This window comes from Taeniopygia guttata, chromosome 5 (genome assembly GCF_048771995.1).
Source record: "Taeniopygia guttata chromosome 5, bTaeGut7.mat, whole genome shotgun sequence".
NCBI classification, from domain to species: Eukaryota; Metazoa; Chordata; class Aves; order Passeriformes; family Estrildidae; genus Taeniopygia; species Taeniopygia guttata.
The window spans coordinates 18,747,346-18,761,449 of NC_133030.1; the positions used below are offsets into that span (position 1 = coordinate 18,747,346).

Below are 14,104 nucleotides of genomic sequence, written 5' to 3' on the forward strand. Positions count from 1 at the left end.
GTGCCTCAGTTTTCCCAGCCATCAAACTGGCCAAGAGGCAAAAAAAAAAAAGGTTAAATTTGGCTTGTCTCCATGAAACACTGATATTTCAGGAGATAAAAGAAGTGCATGAGTGTTTCATGAAGGACTAAGATTGCCACCTGCTAAAACAAAATGCCCATCTGCCACACATTCAGATGGTTGTTCTTCATGCTGCCTCCACATGGGAGTAGTCTTGGGAGGAAAAAACAGAAGAGTCTTTCTCCCTAAACTGCATCTCCTGGTCCACACGTGCTTTTTGGGTGAAAAGAAAACCTCTGCTATGCCAAACCAACAGGTGCCTGAACTTGTACCTAGCATGTTCCAGCCTTGCCTTGTACTTGCACATTATGGTGCTCGTGGCATGGCTTGCCCGTGTTCCCCAAGGTAAGTGGGAATATTCCTCTGGCTGTCTGCAAAATGGGAGCAGTTGTGATGGAACCACTCTGCTGAGACCCTGACCTTCCTTCTGCTTTCAGTCCCTCTCATCTCATTTACATGTGTCCTTTCTTCTGCAGAAATGTTTCTTGATGCCTCATAATCTGAAATGGGGAAGCTGCCCATAAAATACACCAAGAAATCTCAATTAAAAAAAGGAAGTACCTGCCCTCCCTTCCACTGTCTCTTCATTTCAAAACAGCTTGGTTTTTTTCCTGTGGGTATTTACTAAGCATCACCTAAGTGATTATGAACAACAAAATCCACAAAGCGCAGACATTGATGCTGGCCTCACTCTGTGGGCTGCTCAGATGATATCACACTGCATATTTTTCTTCCTAAATTCAGTGAGAAGATGCAAGAGATCCACCACAAAAGATCTCTTGCTAAAAAAAAAGGCTTGTTCCAGCCCTGCAAGTGCTTGCAGGAGTAGTTAGGTTTAAGCATGTGAGCATTCCTATTGACTTCACCACAACTGGCCAGAGTTGAAATGAAGTGTGCACCTACAGGGTTTTGTTTTTGGAGAGAATGGGCCCAAACCTGCCACTGACTCCCATGGTCCAAGCCAGGCAAGGAGGCAACTTGAAGGAGCTCTGGCAGGCAGAGATGTATCTCACATGGGCCAGCAGCAACCTCGGGTTGAATGAAATCACTGCAAGCATTCTTCACTCAGGCAGAGATGCCAGAGAATCCTCAGGGAGCTGAGGAGGGGCAAGGAGGAATGCAGCCTCTGTCACCGGGAGAAGGCAGGAGCCTCCTGGAGGTAACAGGACGCTGCTACCTGTGGGAGGTGAAAGTCTGTGTGTAAATGGGCAGAGGAAAAGCTGTTAATTCCCCCAGCAAGAGAGCCTTGGCTCCACACCGGGTTTGACTCCCCGAGGATGCCAGCATGAGCTCCTTGTCTTGAAAGCACTTGGCAGACTTCCACCCGGGTTCCAGGACTCACTGCCTCTCAGAGATGGGGCTTTCAATGAACAGGGCTGACAGAAGCCATGCTTGGATGATGAAATGCAGGACTGGGGAGAGGTCACGACATTAGCTCTTGCTGGTCTAAGGTGCTAAGATAATTTGGAAACACCAGAAGCGAGGCAGTGAGGAAAGGGGTCCCTTAACTGCAACAGGCAGCAGGCTGAGCTCTGTGTTGCTCCCAGGGAGAGAAATTCCTGGTACTGAACTCTGTCTGGAAACATCTTTCAAGGTGGCTGGGCCACTGAAACTCTGGAGAAGGCTTCCTGCCCTTCTCCTGGCTTTCATCTTTGAGAAAGATATTAAATATGACAAGAAAACTCATCCTTCCTCCAGCATAAGCAGGGTCCTGCAGGACCACAGGGGGAAGACAACGGGGCAGGACCCTTGCAAGAAAGGGAATGGACAGAGTCACTATCCCCATCTCTGTGGGGCAGGGAGCATTTAAACCCGCTATTCAAAAGCACAAAGAGAGAAAGAGCAGTGCAGGAGAAATCCCACAGCACTGCCTTAGAGTGCAGAGGCACCTTGGGTCCCCTCTCCTGCCCCTCACTGCCACGTGCATCAGTCTGAGTCATGCCATGTGTCCAGGAACAGTAAGGTCAGCATCAGTCCCACAGCTGCTTGGATCCTTTCACAGAAAAAAAGCCCCGATCCCACCAGGAAGTGGGTAGGAGTACAGTGGACACAGGAAGGAAAAAAACAAAAAATTAATTAATCTGTTATTTTTTGGCACAGTTTAAGCTAGGAGAACCACCATAAATCTCTGCAGAAAAACACCACCCCAGTAAAGGAACTGGAGCACCCAGGAGAACATTGTGTGGCAATGGAGTTCCCCAAAGCTCTTCCCAGCAGCAGGGAAGGCAGGGAAGGTGAAATGCTGTCAGAGAGAATGGGTCTGCCTCCATCACTGTGGGAAGGAGGGCTGGAGTCCCAGAGAGATAGGGCTGCACCAGTTCCCGTTAATTACACAATCATTCTGCTATGTAGCACTAGTTGCAAAATCAGTTGAAGGCTCACACATGGTCAAGGGGGAAAAAAAAAAGAAACAAACAAAAAAAAAAAAGAAACAAAAATGCCCTAGCCCTGCTAGTGAGCATACAGCTCAAGCTTTTCTCCCCAATGCTGCTGGGATGTCGGCCACTGTCAGCACAAGCCCCAAAGCACAGTCACTGCAAGAGCCAGTCCTTTACAAGTGCCCCCATCTGCCAGCATGGTTTCCAGAGGTCCATGCCTGCATGTCAGCGGTGGGATCCCACCCTGAGAAGATATTCTTACAGGGACAGCCTCACATCTTCAGTAAGGACTAGGAGCTCTATCTCAGCTGGAGACCCTGTGCCTCCACCAGCAGCCCCTAGGAATAGATGGGGGGGTGGTCTCTGGTTTTCCTTTGAAATGATGCATCTTTCCCTCTGCCATCCCAAACCTCTCCCCCTATCCTGACATCCCAGCAGCCTCTCCTCACCAGGCACATGCATCCACCACTTGGAAAGCAGCCTGGCTGGCATCAGCATTTGCCCAGCTCCCCAGGAGCCCCAGCGCAGGGAAAAGGGGCTGGTACATTGGTACATCAGCTGCACAGATGGCGTGGTTTACATGCTGGCCTGCGGGGTAGGGTTTGCCCACCTCACCTTCACCCTGAATCCCCACTTAACTCAGTCCGCCTTACTCTGCCATCACTCACTTTCAGGCAGCCAAATCCAGAGACCAGGACAGGTAAACAAGAGATAATCCCGGGGAGACAGAGGATAGGAGCCAAAAGCAGCACATTGTCTCCTTCCCACCAGAACAGCTCTTTGCAAGCACCAAAGTGTGCTGCCAGGAGGGCAGGGCGCCCCACCTCTGCAATTAGCTCAGGGGGCAGGGCAAGGAGTCCAGTCCCAGTGATGCTCCCCAGCAAGCCTTCCTCTGTCCTGGCACGAGTGAGGACAGGATATTCCCAAGGCAATGCGCGACCCCATGGGTGTTCAGGGAGGGGCTGCTGTAGGTGGGAGCCAACTCTGTTGGCTCAGAGTTGTTGCCAGGCCAACGTGCTCAGAGGAGCACCATGAAAAACATGTATAATTGTAGGTCTAAACAGCCAACAAACATTGTGTTGTACTAAGTCTGAAATATTTGGCATGGGATCGGTGATGACTTTCTTCCTCTGATATCCAAAGAGGCAGAAATGAGAGGGAATCGGAAGCTGGATCTAGAAGGAGCATCCTTCTTCCTCTGCCCCACCACCACCTCTCACCCTCACACAGAATGGAAAACAGACACTCCCTGGGGATTTTAAGGGGTACATCCATAAATCTAAAATCACTAGGTTTCATAATGAAGTTTGCTTCATTTATCAGTGAGAGGGGAAGGTGCAAGTTTACAAGCCTTGTAAGAGAAGATTAAGCTTTTGCCCCAGGGTTGATACACACAAGGAAAAGGATGGATTTAAAAAGCAGGGGAAGGAGAGAAGCATTACCAGGACAGCCCAGCACAGTTAAAGGAGATCTGGGCTCCTGTTGCACCAAGGGCTGGGCAAACAGCAAGGACCACCTGAGCCACTGCGGTGAGCCACCCTCCAGGTTTCCCAGACCAAAGCCAAGGCCAAGTGACCCAGCCAAGCCCTGGAGGAGTGCAGCTGGTCCAGCATGTTGAGCCAGCAGCATTACTGATACTGTGCACTGCTATCTATATATTATGTTAAATCAACAAAGCCATTGGGAAAGAGACAGGAAGACAAAACAATGGCTGCACATAAGACACTCCCATCCCACACAGGAGGGTCATTACAGGACAAGAGGAGAACTATTGGCCCTGAGGAGGCAGGCTTCATCTCTTAGGGATGCTTGTCAACCGCAAGGCCAAGAAGCAGGACAAAGAACTCCAGCCAGGATGGATAAGATACAGGCAGCTGCTGCCAAGAGATTGTCTTCCCCCAGCAGACACTGTAGGAAAAAAGCCTTTTTATAGCATCACATTGCTTCGTCACGAGTCTCTGCTGAATAAATGTGAATTTTGAATGTCTATTTAAAATCAATGGAGTGATCTTTGCTTTGACTAGGTGGATTAGATGGACACTGGGCAGGTGAAGACACATTCAGGCATCTCCCATGCTGGGTATAAGAGGTGCACTACCAGTAAGGGAGGCACCACCTTTCTTCACCAGGTGGCATCTGTGTGACACGTTTAAGCATCGCCCAAAGCCGTGCAGCACACTTTGTGGATGGGCCTGTAGGTGAGTTCACGAGTGCACAGAGTGCAGCCCTGTGTCGAGCCATGCTGCTCAGCTGACCACACAGCTTTCAAGAAGTAAAATACAGCTTCTGCCCAATATAAAATTATTAGCTCATCTGCAGCTGGCTCCAGGCTCTGATGCAGCACCGTGTTGTGCAACACAAGCAGTTTTAGCAACCATTCATCTCCGCTTTACGCTGCCAGGCTGTCACTCCAGCTGGGGTCAGGGGAGACTAAAGGGATAAGAAGGAACTCCCAAGCACCATCAAGTAGCTCCTTGTCCCAGGGAAAGGCATCTAATATCAGCTTGCCCATATCCACCCATGCTTCCCTAGCTGAGCTGGACAAAAGACAGGAGCTGTTTTGAAAGGGCTTGCAAAAGCATCATCACATATTCAGAGAGCTTGAAGGCACACGGCTCCATCAAGGGGGAATAGTCATTAATGCTCCAAAGTGAGGCCCAAAGAAAAGCTGAGAGGAGCCTTTCTGCACAAAGGGCAGCTAATGTATGCAGGAAGATGGCAACTGGAATGCAGAAGCAGAAGAGACAAATGTCACCCCCAGGAAGAGGTCCCACCAGAGCAGGGGTGCACAGCCTGTGCATCACAGTAGTCTGCCCTTCAGGACAGCTCAGCTTGGGCACAATGCTGTCAGCCTCTCTTATGGGAAACTATGCAACAACTGCAAGGAGGCACTTATTTCAAAAGGAAATTATTATTGTCATCAATTTTACTGGGAGAGAACTCTGCCCCTCCTAAATAGCTGGCAGCCATGATTGTTTGGGGTCTGTCCATAATTCAGAGTTTGTCAATGCTAATGGCTCCAAAGCAAGCTTGCATTGGAAAGAAAACTGCTTCTGCAGCAGAAAAGCACAAGCATGCACAAGCACAGAAGAAGAGATCATATTTTCCAAGCTATCTGGCAAGGACTTGATAAAAGGCGCTGCACAAACTGTCTAGTCAGCTGCAGCAAGCAACAGATACCTAGAGCTGGGAGAGAGGCTTCCTTAGTAATGCAGAATGAATTCCTAACAAAAAAAAAATCTGTTTTCAAAATAAGCACATAAGCAAAAGAACCGAAGACCTCCAGCTGAAGCAAACTGGTAAAGCTTTCTCTATGGCAGGCAGAGGGGTGGTGCTGACATACACTGGCAAAAGCATTTGGGCCTGCATGTCAGTTCAATAGCAAGAGAAATCCAAATAAACTGAGCTCCAGCAAATCTGAGTCTTGCACTTCTCAGATCAATTACTTGCAGATTGCCCCAAGCTTTCATACCAATTGGATGGAAGTCACCAATTAATCCAATAGAAGCCCTCTGACTTCCATTTGCATTCATCAATAAATCCAGCTGGGTTTGCTCATGTATCTTCCTCTTTATCCATGTATTTTGGACAGCTACCAGATGCACCAGGCTGCTGGGCACCACCACTGCTCATGTGAGACGGGCTGAACCCAAGTGGTTCCTGGGTTTGACACTCCTGTGTATGACTGAACATGGAGCTGTGCTGCCAGCCCCAGCAGCCCATCCCAGGAGGGACTTGCTTAAAGTAGCAAATAACAGAAGATATTTTGTCCTGCCTTGCTGCAATTTCTCCTGCAGGGGATGGGGGCTGCAGGAGTGGAGCCCCCAGAAAGGCACTGGAGACCTGCCCGTGAGAAAGACAACTCTGAGTGCCAAAACCTGGGATTAAGACACTTCAAAGGCTGCCTCACACATCTGGTGTGTGTTAGGACGGATGCACTGGCAAGGAAAACATACATGGGCTCCAAGTGGGGCTGGTTAACCCACTTGTGACTGAGCCTCTGTGGAACATGTGGACAGGCTGAGGACTCAGAGACACCTGGCCAAGCCTCAGGAGATCTGGGCTCAAATCTCATTAGTGGCCTGTGCTTCCTAGCTGATTCTGGGAAATCAGGGAGCCATCCAGGTGCCTAAACACAGGTGTCAAGTGTGGGATGCCTTGGGTTAGCTAAGACAGCTGCCAAGGCATGGCAGATGTCACACAGGTCCGATAGGAAACCGTCTCTTCTGGGCACCAAACCCACAGTGGGCAAGTTCTGCAGTCAGGGCATCCCTTCACCTTCCTGAACACCTCAGCCTCAGCTGTCTGGCCTTGCAGCAGAGAGAACCAGTCCTCTATCCCTGAGGCAGCAGCCACAGGCACAACCACAGAACACCCACCATGGTGACACCCTGACCTTGTCTGGGCACTGTGGGTGCTCCTCTAGTACTGATCATACCAAATTCATGTCATGCAGGACAGCTGCTTTCCCAGAATGTGCAGCACCTCCTAGGACATATTTTTTGACCCATACTAGATGGGCAAGATTCAGAACACGACCTGGGTAAAGAGGCCTGAGCCCCTATCATACACGCCTGTGCCTTCCTTTCACTGATGTACATCCCCAAGGCTTCTCCTCATGAAAGGCTTTAGAACAGAACCACATCATGGAGATCCATTCCCCGTGCATTTGGCTTCAAAGGATGCCAAAAACTCAGCCTGATCAGGAGTTCATTGGAGTCATTAAGAGAATAGGACCTGCAGCTACGGGAGGTCCAAGCTGCTGTGCAAGCTGGGGGAGCAGAGCCCTCCCTCACCTGTTCCAGGTGAGCAGGCACCATCCCTCCCAGGCAGGTTTGCAAAGCTGGACTGTGCCAGGAGAACAGCATGGGGAGGATGAAGTGAGAGCACCAAATCCTTGTGATGATCCCTCTGAGCACCACTGCAGGTTTGCAGTCAGTCAGAGCCAGATTATGCTCTCAGGAGCCTGGTGGTCATACCAATCCCTCCTGGAACCTGAGCAACAACTTTATTTGGGTCAGGATTCCCACCCCCCTCAAAGAAAAAGCTGTTCCCAAGAAAAACATGACACTGAGGAGATCTCGGAGCACCTCCTGGCCAGGTGGTCTGTCCAGATGTGAGTCAGTGTCCTGACTGGGGCAGCAGCCAGGCTGGATGAGTGCCTAGCTGGGAGCAAGCCCAGCTCTGAAGAGAGCACCAGGGCAGCAAGGAGTCAGCTGAGCCCCCAGGCAGACCCCACAGTTGGGCATGTGGGTCACAGGAGTGACAGATGCAAAGGGGGATGCAGGCAGGGCATCAGTCAGGGCTGGATTAGCAAGGTCAGTGAAGGTCAGAGCAGAGGGGCCCAGGATCCCCAGGGCATACCAAGGTTAAGCACTTCCCTGCTGCAGAGCCAGCCCTTCCAGTTATCACAAGGTTTTCAGATTTGGGCAAAAGCCCTAAACCCTCTGAAGTAAGTTCACCTTACAAAATCCATGGGCAAAGGATTCCCACAAGCTTCAGAGCCAGACTTCACACCAAGAGTTTTTAAAAAGCCAGCCTTTCAGCCAGGAGAGAGTCTTCTGTGTTTTAAAAAGGAAAGTGCAATTCAAATGAAGACTGCTGGGAATCCCCTGCTTTAACACACACTCCTCCAAACCCATAGCTTTACAGAGCAAAATAAGCCTGAAGGCAAGGCAAGGCAAGCCAGGCTTAATTTATTTTTTTTCCTCAAGGAGAAAAGGACAGTGAAGGCACCTGATACCTCCTATAATTAGAGACAGTTCTTTATCCCTAATGCCACTGCCAGACCACCTATATCCAATTTGGAAGCCAGAAGTATAACCCAGCTTCATTAAATAATCCATCTGGTCCTCCCCTGTTAATTTCCCTACTATTTTTCCACTTTAATGAGCCCAGCTGGGTCAAACTGTGACCAGTTACTCCTGAGCAGGGATCAGCCATCCCTTCATTCTACCCCCAAGGAATCTGGTGCACTGAGGGGTCCAAAAACTCTCCAAGTATCAGTTTTCCCAAACAACCTCCTTCCAACCATGGTTATACTTAGCAACAGCAGTCATTTCAGCAAAGACCCTTAAGACTCCTCTAAGGATCTGGAGAATTCAGGACAGCTGGGGATGGACGTGGCAAGGAAAAGCCTGGGGCTTGCTGGCACAGTAGAGCCTGTCCCCAGGCAGTGACCATACATGGGCTGCCTGCCCTGCAGCTCATGGGGAGGGAAGCCCCAGGAGGATGGAGACAAGGGAATTTGGGAAAAGCCAATCTGCCTCCCAGGTGCAGATACCCTGCACAGCACAGCCCAGGGGACGTGCCCAGCCATGGCTGTAGGAACTAAGGGCAGGAGTTACCTGATGCCTCCAGAGCTTTACAGAGAGCTCTGAGTAACAGACCCTGAACATACTGGGCTCCCAGCCTCTCCCCATCATGGCAGGACAGCCCAAGCAGCCACCTCTCCAGAGCTCCTCCCAACTTTTTGCTTATTTGGGAAGACTCACACCACAGCAGTTTCCATATAGCTATTCCAGTTCATGGAAGAGAACATAACACAGGTCTGGTTTAAGCAGTGTTGCACCTGCATCAGCAGGACTTTGCCAGTATGTCCCAATTTGTATGAGGAAACAGAGTAGGCTGTGTTCAAACTAATATTTCCAGGACCTTTTCTAGTGCATGCTGCTATATCCACTGGGCACAGTTAAACAGACAAGGTTCATTGTCTAGGGAAACACAGCACCAATGTTTTTCTCCTGACACATCCCACTGTGCATTACACCCAGGAGCATTGAGATTTACTTTCCTGAAAGTTCCATCACAAGACTGGTTGCTCTGACATCCATCATGCTCTAGGTTGTCCTAAGAGCCTTGCCCTGCCTCCATCCATATATGGGTCAGATTGAAAAGAGCTTTTTCATCAAGGAGAGGAGATCAGGGAGATAAACTAGCCACAGGGTGAAAAAAAGGTAGACCCAAACAGCAAAAAAGCACTTCCTTCCTCCATTTTGGGAGTGGAAATCACCAGAGTCTAGCAAGTCTTTAAACAGTACAAGGAAAAGCAAGAGAAGTTGAGAGCTGCACATGAAACTATTATACAAATTGTAAGAGAAAGTAACTCTTCATATTCTTGAAACAGAGGAACTAATTTCTGCTCACTATTTTTGCCATAAATTTTCATTAAGATTCTAGAACACAGCTAGAGAGGAAAGGATGTGCTGCCCTGCTGTCAGTGTTCACACCCTTTTTAAACAAGGCTGTAAGGGTCTGCCTGCTACAGAACCGACAGAACAGACTCCTCCAAACAGCCTTTTATTTAGCTGAAACTCCAGCAGGAAACAGAAAGGGAACAAACTGACCCAGCCCCACCAGCAGACCCCACCAGTGGCCCTGCTGCACTCACTGCAGCAAGAGGGGAGCAGGAAGGTTTGCTTGCCTTGGCCATGCAACTCTGCTTGGCCAAGCCACCTGCTCCTTGCTGCTGCAAGGTGAGCCTGCAGCAGAGGCACAGCCAGGCAGGAACAATGCTGGGAATCACATCGATCCCGGTACTGAGGAAACCCCTGTCCTCCCTCAGCAGCCAAGGCTTCCCCTTTGTTTCAGCAGCAAGTCACGTACAGAGACTTCCAGCACCTTTTGAAGCTTCCAGTCAAATCTTCAGCCGAGGCTAATTGCTGTCAGGTGTCAGCAGAAGCACTTACTGCAACCACTGATGACAGGAGATGACACACCTTTCTCCTCTCATTGTCACTCAAGGGGGTTTTTTTCCCCATCAACATCAGCTATGCCAGCTCTCAGAAGCCTTGGGGAGAAATGCTAATGTGAGCTTTGAAGCTGGAGGTGAAAAATCAGGCAACGTCCTGAGCTCCCTGGATGCTCAGCCTGAATCCAGTCCAAATCTGAGTACTTGTGGGTGATGCACTTTGGCCAAGCTTATCTATCTGCCTCCACGACAGACAGATGTGGTCTCTGATACTGATCTGTCTTCTTTTAACCCTCATGGACAGCTGTCTGTATTAAGTGAAGAGACCCCAAATTTTACAGTCTCTGCTGATTAAGCAATAAAGCAGAGCAGAGGCACAGGGAGATAAATAATTTTACAGCAGCCAGCCTGAAACATTGCCAGGTTACTTCAGCTGGTGACATAGGGGATGCAGCAAGAAATCAGATGTGCTCAGAAAGGAGAGAAGGCAGCTGATCTCCACATTAGAGAGGTCTTAGAGACCGGGCTGATTTCAGCTGCAGAGTAGCTCCAGGTCACCAGACCTCTCCCTTGAGTTTTCCTGCTTCTGGAGCTGCAGTTTCCACTCGATCAACCCCTTCCCAAGGGCTTTGAAGTTCCAAGGGGTTGAGACCTTTAGGAAATCTAAGTCTCATCCTAGCTGGAGAAGCTTGTCAAAAGCCTGATGGAACCTCTGACCTATTCCAGCCTCATGGGTCATCATTGTTCTGGCTGCACAATCTCCTTCCCCTCCGTGCCCCCCGAGCTTCCCAGCTGCCCAGTATCCTGGGACTGGAAGGCAGCTGTGGTGTCCCCAAGCCTCACCTCTCGTTCTCCTCAGGGGATTCATCTCCCACTTGGCTCACTCCTTCTGCACCCTCCTGGCACCCCTCCGAGTCTGACATCTTCTCCCCTGGTTGGCAGAGCAGCCCCACAGACAGCTCCAGCACCAGGGTGCTGCTGTTTCGCTTTTCCTGTGCTCAGCAGAAGTGAGCTGTGCCGGAAACTTCATGGGCTGAGGGTTTGGGGGGATGGGAGAAGGCAGAAGGAAGATGAATTTGGGTGTTTGTTTTGTTTTCTTTTAAAAACCATTGAGACTGATTTAAGATTTTACCTGTCGGCAGCTAAAAATTTGGAAGTCCTGGGCTAACCCAAAAGAAAAGTGGGCAGCATAGACATCCTCACCATGGCAGGGACAGGAGTAGACCACCGCCCCCCGTGCCACTCTGGTGACAGCCATCATCTATAAACCACAGCACCCTACACTGTACCAGTCCCAGGGTGCTGCTGCAGGTGCTGCCAAGGTTTTCCTGTCTTTGCACCTCTCAAATCCCACTGGAGCCAAAGGGACTGTTTCTGCCCTGCAGATGCCACCCCCTCTCCCCCCATCTCAGCTCTTCCCCACAGCTTCCTGCTGATGCCATCATAGGTTGAGGTTCTGCAACACCTCCTGGGGCTTGGATTGTTCTCTCTTTGTCTCTTCACCACTGGAGAAGGGCATGAGCATCTGCAATTTTGGACAGGGACCAACAGCAGAGAGGTCCTCATCTCCTCAGCACAGCCCCTGCCAAAGCCTCCCCACCAGGACTGCCACAGTGAGGCAGTCCTTGCTGGCACCATGGCATGAGTCGGGGTCTGGCCACCCAGGCAGGCAACACCCACCTCTCCCACCAAAGCTTTATTTACATCACTGCTGCCATGATGCAGCTCTTCACAAAACTAGAGAGAAATGGCACCCAGTCAGCGCCCCTGAGCCCGGCGGGGCAGCGGGGACAGCGGGGAGAGGAAGATAGCTGTGGAGATGCAGGTGCTTAGGACTCGCCAGCCTCAAACATCTTCTTCCTGCCCTCCATGCCAGACTTCTCCTCAATGTTCTTCCTCCAGTCACCGACATCACGGAGATCCTTCTCCTGGGGGAGGGATGGTTGCGTTGGTGTGAATGGCACTGTGGTAAGAACCCACCCAGCCCGGGCCCCACACCAGTCCACCCATGGAAACCCCTATGTCAGCTGGAGGAACCCAGTTCCACCCATGCTATACGTCTTTTTAAACTGCACCCTCCTGTTTCAACATCATGGGTGCCAGAGAAGGAAATACTGAGCAGGAAGAAGAACATTATGGAGAAAGAGTCATTCTCAACCTTGTCTGTCTTGCGGGGAGGTGTGAGCCCTCAAGGGTGGGAGCTACTCCTGTTAGGGGACAAAAGGAAGAGGGAAGGATACCTTCTCAGTGTCCTCCTTCTTCACTTGCTTCAGGTTGGCTCGGAGGTCCATGCAGACCTTGTGCTTGGAGCCCAGCAGGGCCCGCAGCATGGCGTCAGCCGACATGCGCACCCTGCGCAGCGGCGGCCGCTTGAACTTGCCACGCAGGTCAAAGAGTTTCTGGCTCAAGTCTTCCAGCTGGGGGGAAGAAATGAGGAGGGGTGGAGAGAGAGGGGGGCATGGGTTTAATGAGATGGACCCAAGTGGCACAGGGAGGCATGAGGAATGGGCTGTAGACTCCCCTGAAGGATGGCTCCAGAGGAACTCACCTCCTTTGTAGTCTTCTGTAGCTTCACCTCTGTGTCATACCTCTCCTCATCCACTGACTCTATCTTGGCATGAAGCTTTTTGCACAGCTCCTGGAAAGAAAGCGAAGAGGGATATTGACTGCTAGGACCCACACATTATTCCTCTCTCCTGACTGCTTTGGCTCTGAAAACCCTCAGTCCAGAAGACTAGATGGGACTGAGGTGAAGAGGAGCTTATCAGCCAGCTCCTAATCTCCATGCTACTGGCTGCACACAAATGCTGCCTCAACACATCCTTTAAAACACATCTTTCCTGCCAGCCAGACCCCTTTTTTTTGGACAGAGACCCCACCTGCCTCTCAAGCCAGCTGCATGTTCATCTGGCTCCAGGGTAACACAGGTGAGGAGAGGGTCAAGATGGGAAGGCCAGTCTATATCCACCAGGTTGACTGACGGAGTCAAATATTTTCTGCTCCAGCACTGAAAGGGTTAAAGAAGCCTGTACCTGAAGTTCCTGCATGGATCCAGGGAGTGACAGAGGAGGGCAATGTTCTGCCAGGTAGTTTTGCTTCTCCACTTCTTTAGCAGCTGCTTCTTTTTCTATTTCAGTGACAGCAAGCTGGAGCATAGCACTCTGGAAGGCAGCAGAAGATGCATCAGTGCAGGATGGAAACAAGGAAGGAGGGTAGGGGGGTCATTCATCAGGGGAGTGGGAGTCCTGATGGAGAGGCAGCCTGGGGAGTTCCCATAAATACCATTTCCAAGCAAGGGATAAGACAGAGACCCAGTAAGGAGTGGGGTGGGAGATCTATGCTGTGCATCGTGGCCTCTTCTAGTAGGGAGAGTGCTGAGAGCTGCCTGGCTTGGGATGGGAGATGGGAAGGTTGGGACACACATCCCACAGCCACAGCAGCGCCACGTACCTTCAGGTGCTGCCGACGGGCAGTGGCTGCCCTCCTCTTTTTCTGCAAGTGGAAGAAAAGACAAGAGAAAAGAAGATTACCAGGTGCCCATTCCCCTTTCCATTGCCCTTCCCCATGCAATGCCACAGTCCACCAAGGACCTGCAGCCCTGCCAGGGAGATCGCTCCATCTTGACACACAGTCTGTCTCCAGACCAGCAGCACTCAAGGAAGAGGCTCCCTGCTGAACCCAGCTTTGCCAGCCTCAGGTAGCTAAAACCTACAAAGTCCCTGAGGAAAAGATAACAAGGGTGATGAACTTGAAAATATATGTATAAAATATGGCTTCAAACATGGCTTCTTGGGACTTTTAGCCTTTTCTCTGATTTCCTCTTCACTCAGATGTGTTTTACACTGTGCTCAAGCTAATGACCCCCATGTCCCTGGGCACTCAGGAGCTGTGGGATGTCATTCTGAGCAGTCCAGGGCACGTGTCGTTCTGACACTCTGGTGACAAGGACAGCCAGGCAGGGGAAAACATGAAGGCT

The 14,104-nt window shown here is 50.6% G+C and overlaps 2 protein-coding genes across 3 annotated transcripts in view; both read right to left on the reverse strand.

The window, feature by feature from the left end:
- The window catches only part of LSP1 (lymphocyte specific protein 1), a 49,127-nt gene extending 37,634 nt beyond the window's left edge, over positions 1-11,493 (reverse strand). The window contains exon 1 of one of the 2 annotated variants that reach the window (XM_030273988.4): positions 10,972-11,493. In XM_030273988.4, coding sequence (XP_030129848.4) covers positions 10,972-11,051 — 80 coding nt within the window. In that variant the 5' untranslated portion in view covers positions 11,052-11,493. The remainder of the gene's footprint in view (positions 1-10,971) is intronic. The other variant, XM_030273987.4, reaches the window with a different exon arrangement.
- A 316-nt stretch (positions 11,494-11,809) lies between these two features.
- On the reverse strand, positions 11,810-13,734 carry TNNI2 (troponin I2, fast skeletal type). Its single transcript, XM_002199025.7, has 5 exons — positions 13,579-13,734; positions 13,161-13,289; positions 12,677-12,766; positions 12,369-12,545; positions 11,810-12,056 (listed from the first exon to the last, which is right to left on the reverse strand). The coding sequence occupies exons 2-5, from the start codon at positions 13,281-13,283 to the stop codon at positions 11,958-11,960; spliced, it is 489 nt and encodes a 162-aa protein (XP_002199061.2). The 5' UTR covers positions 13,284-13,289; positions 13,579-13,734; the 3' UTR covers positions 11,810-11,957.
- Between the last annotated feature and the right edge of the window lie 370 nt (positions 13,735-14,104).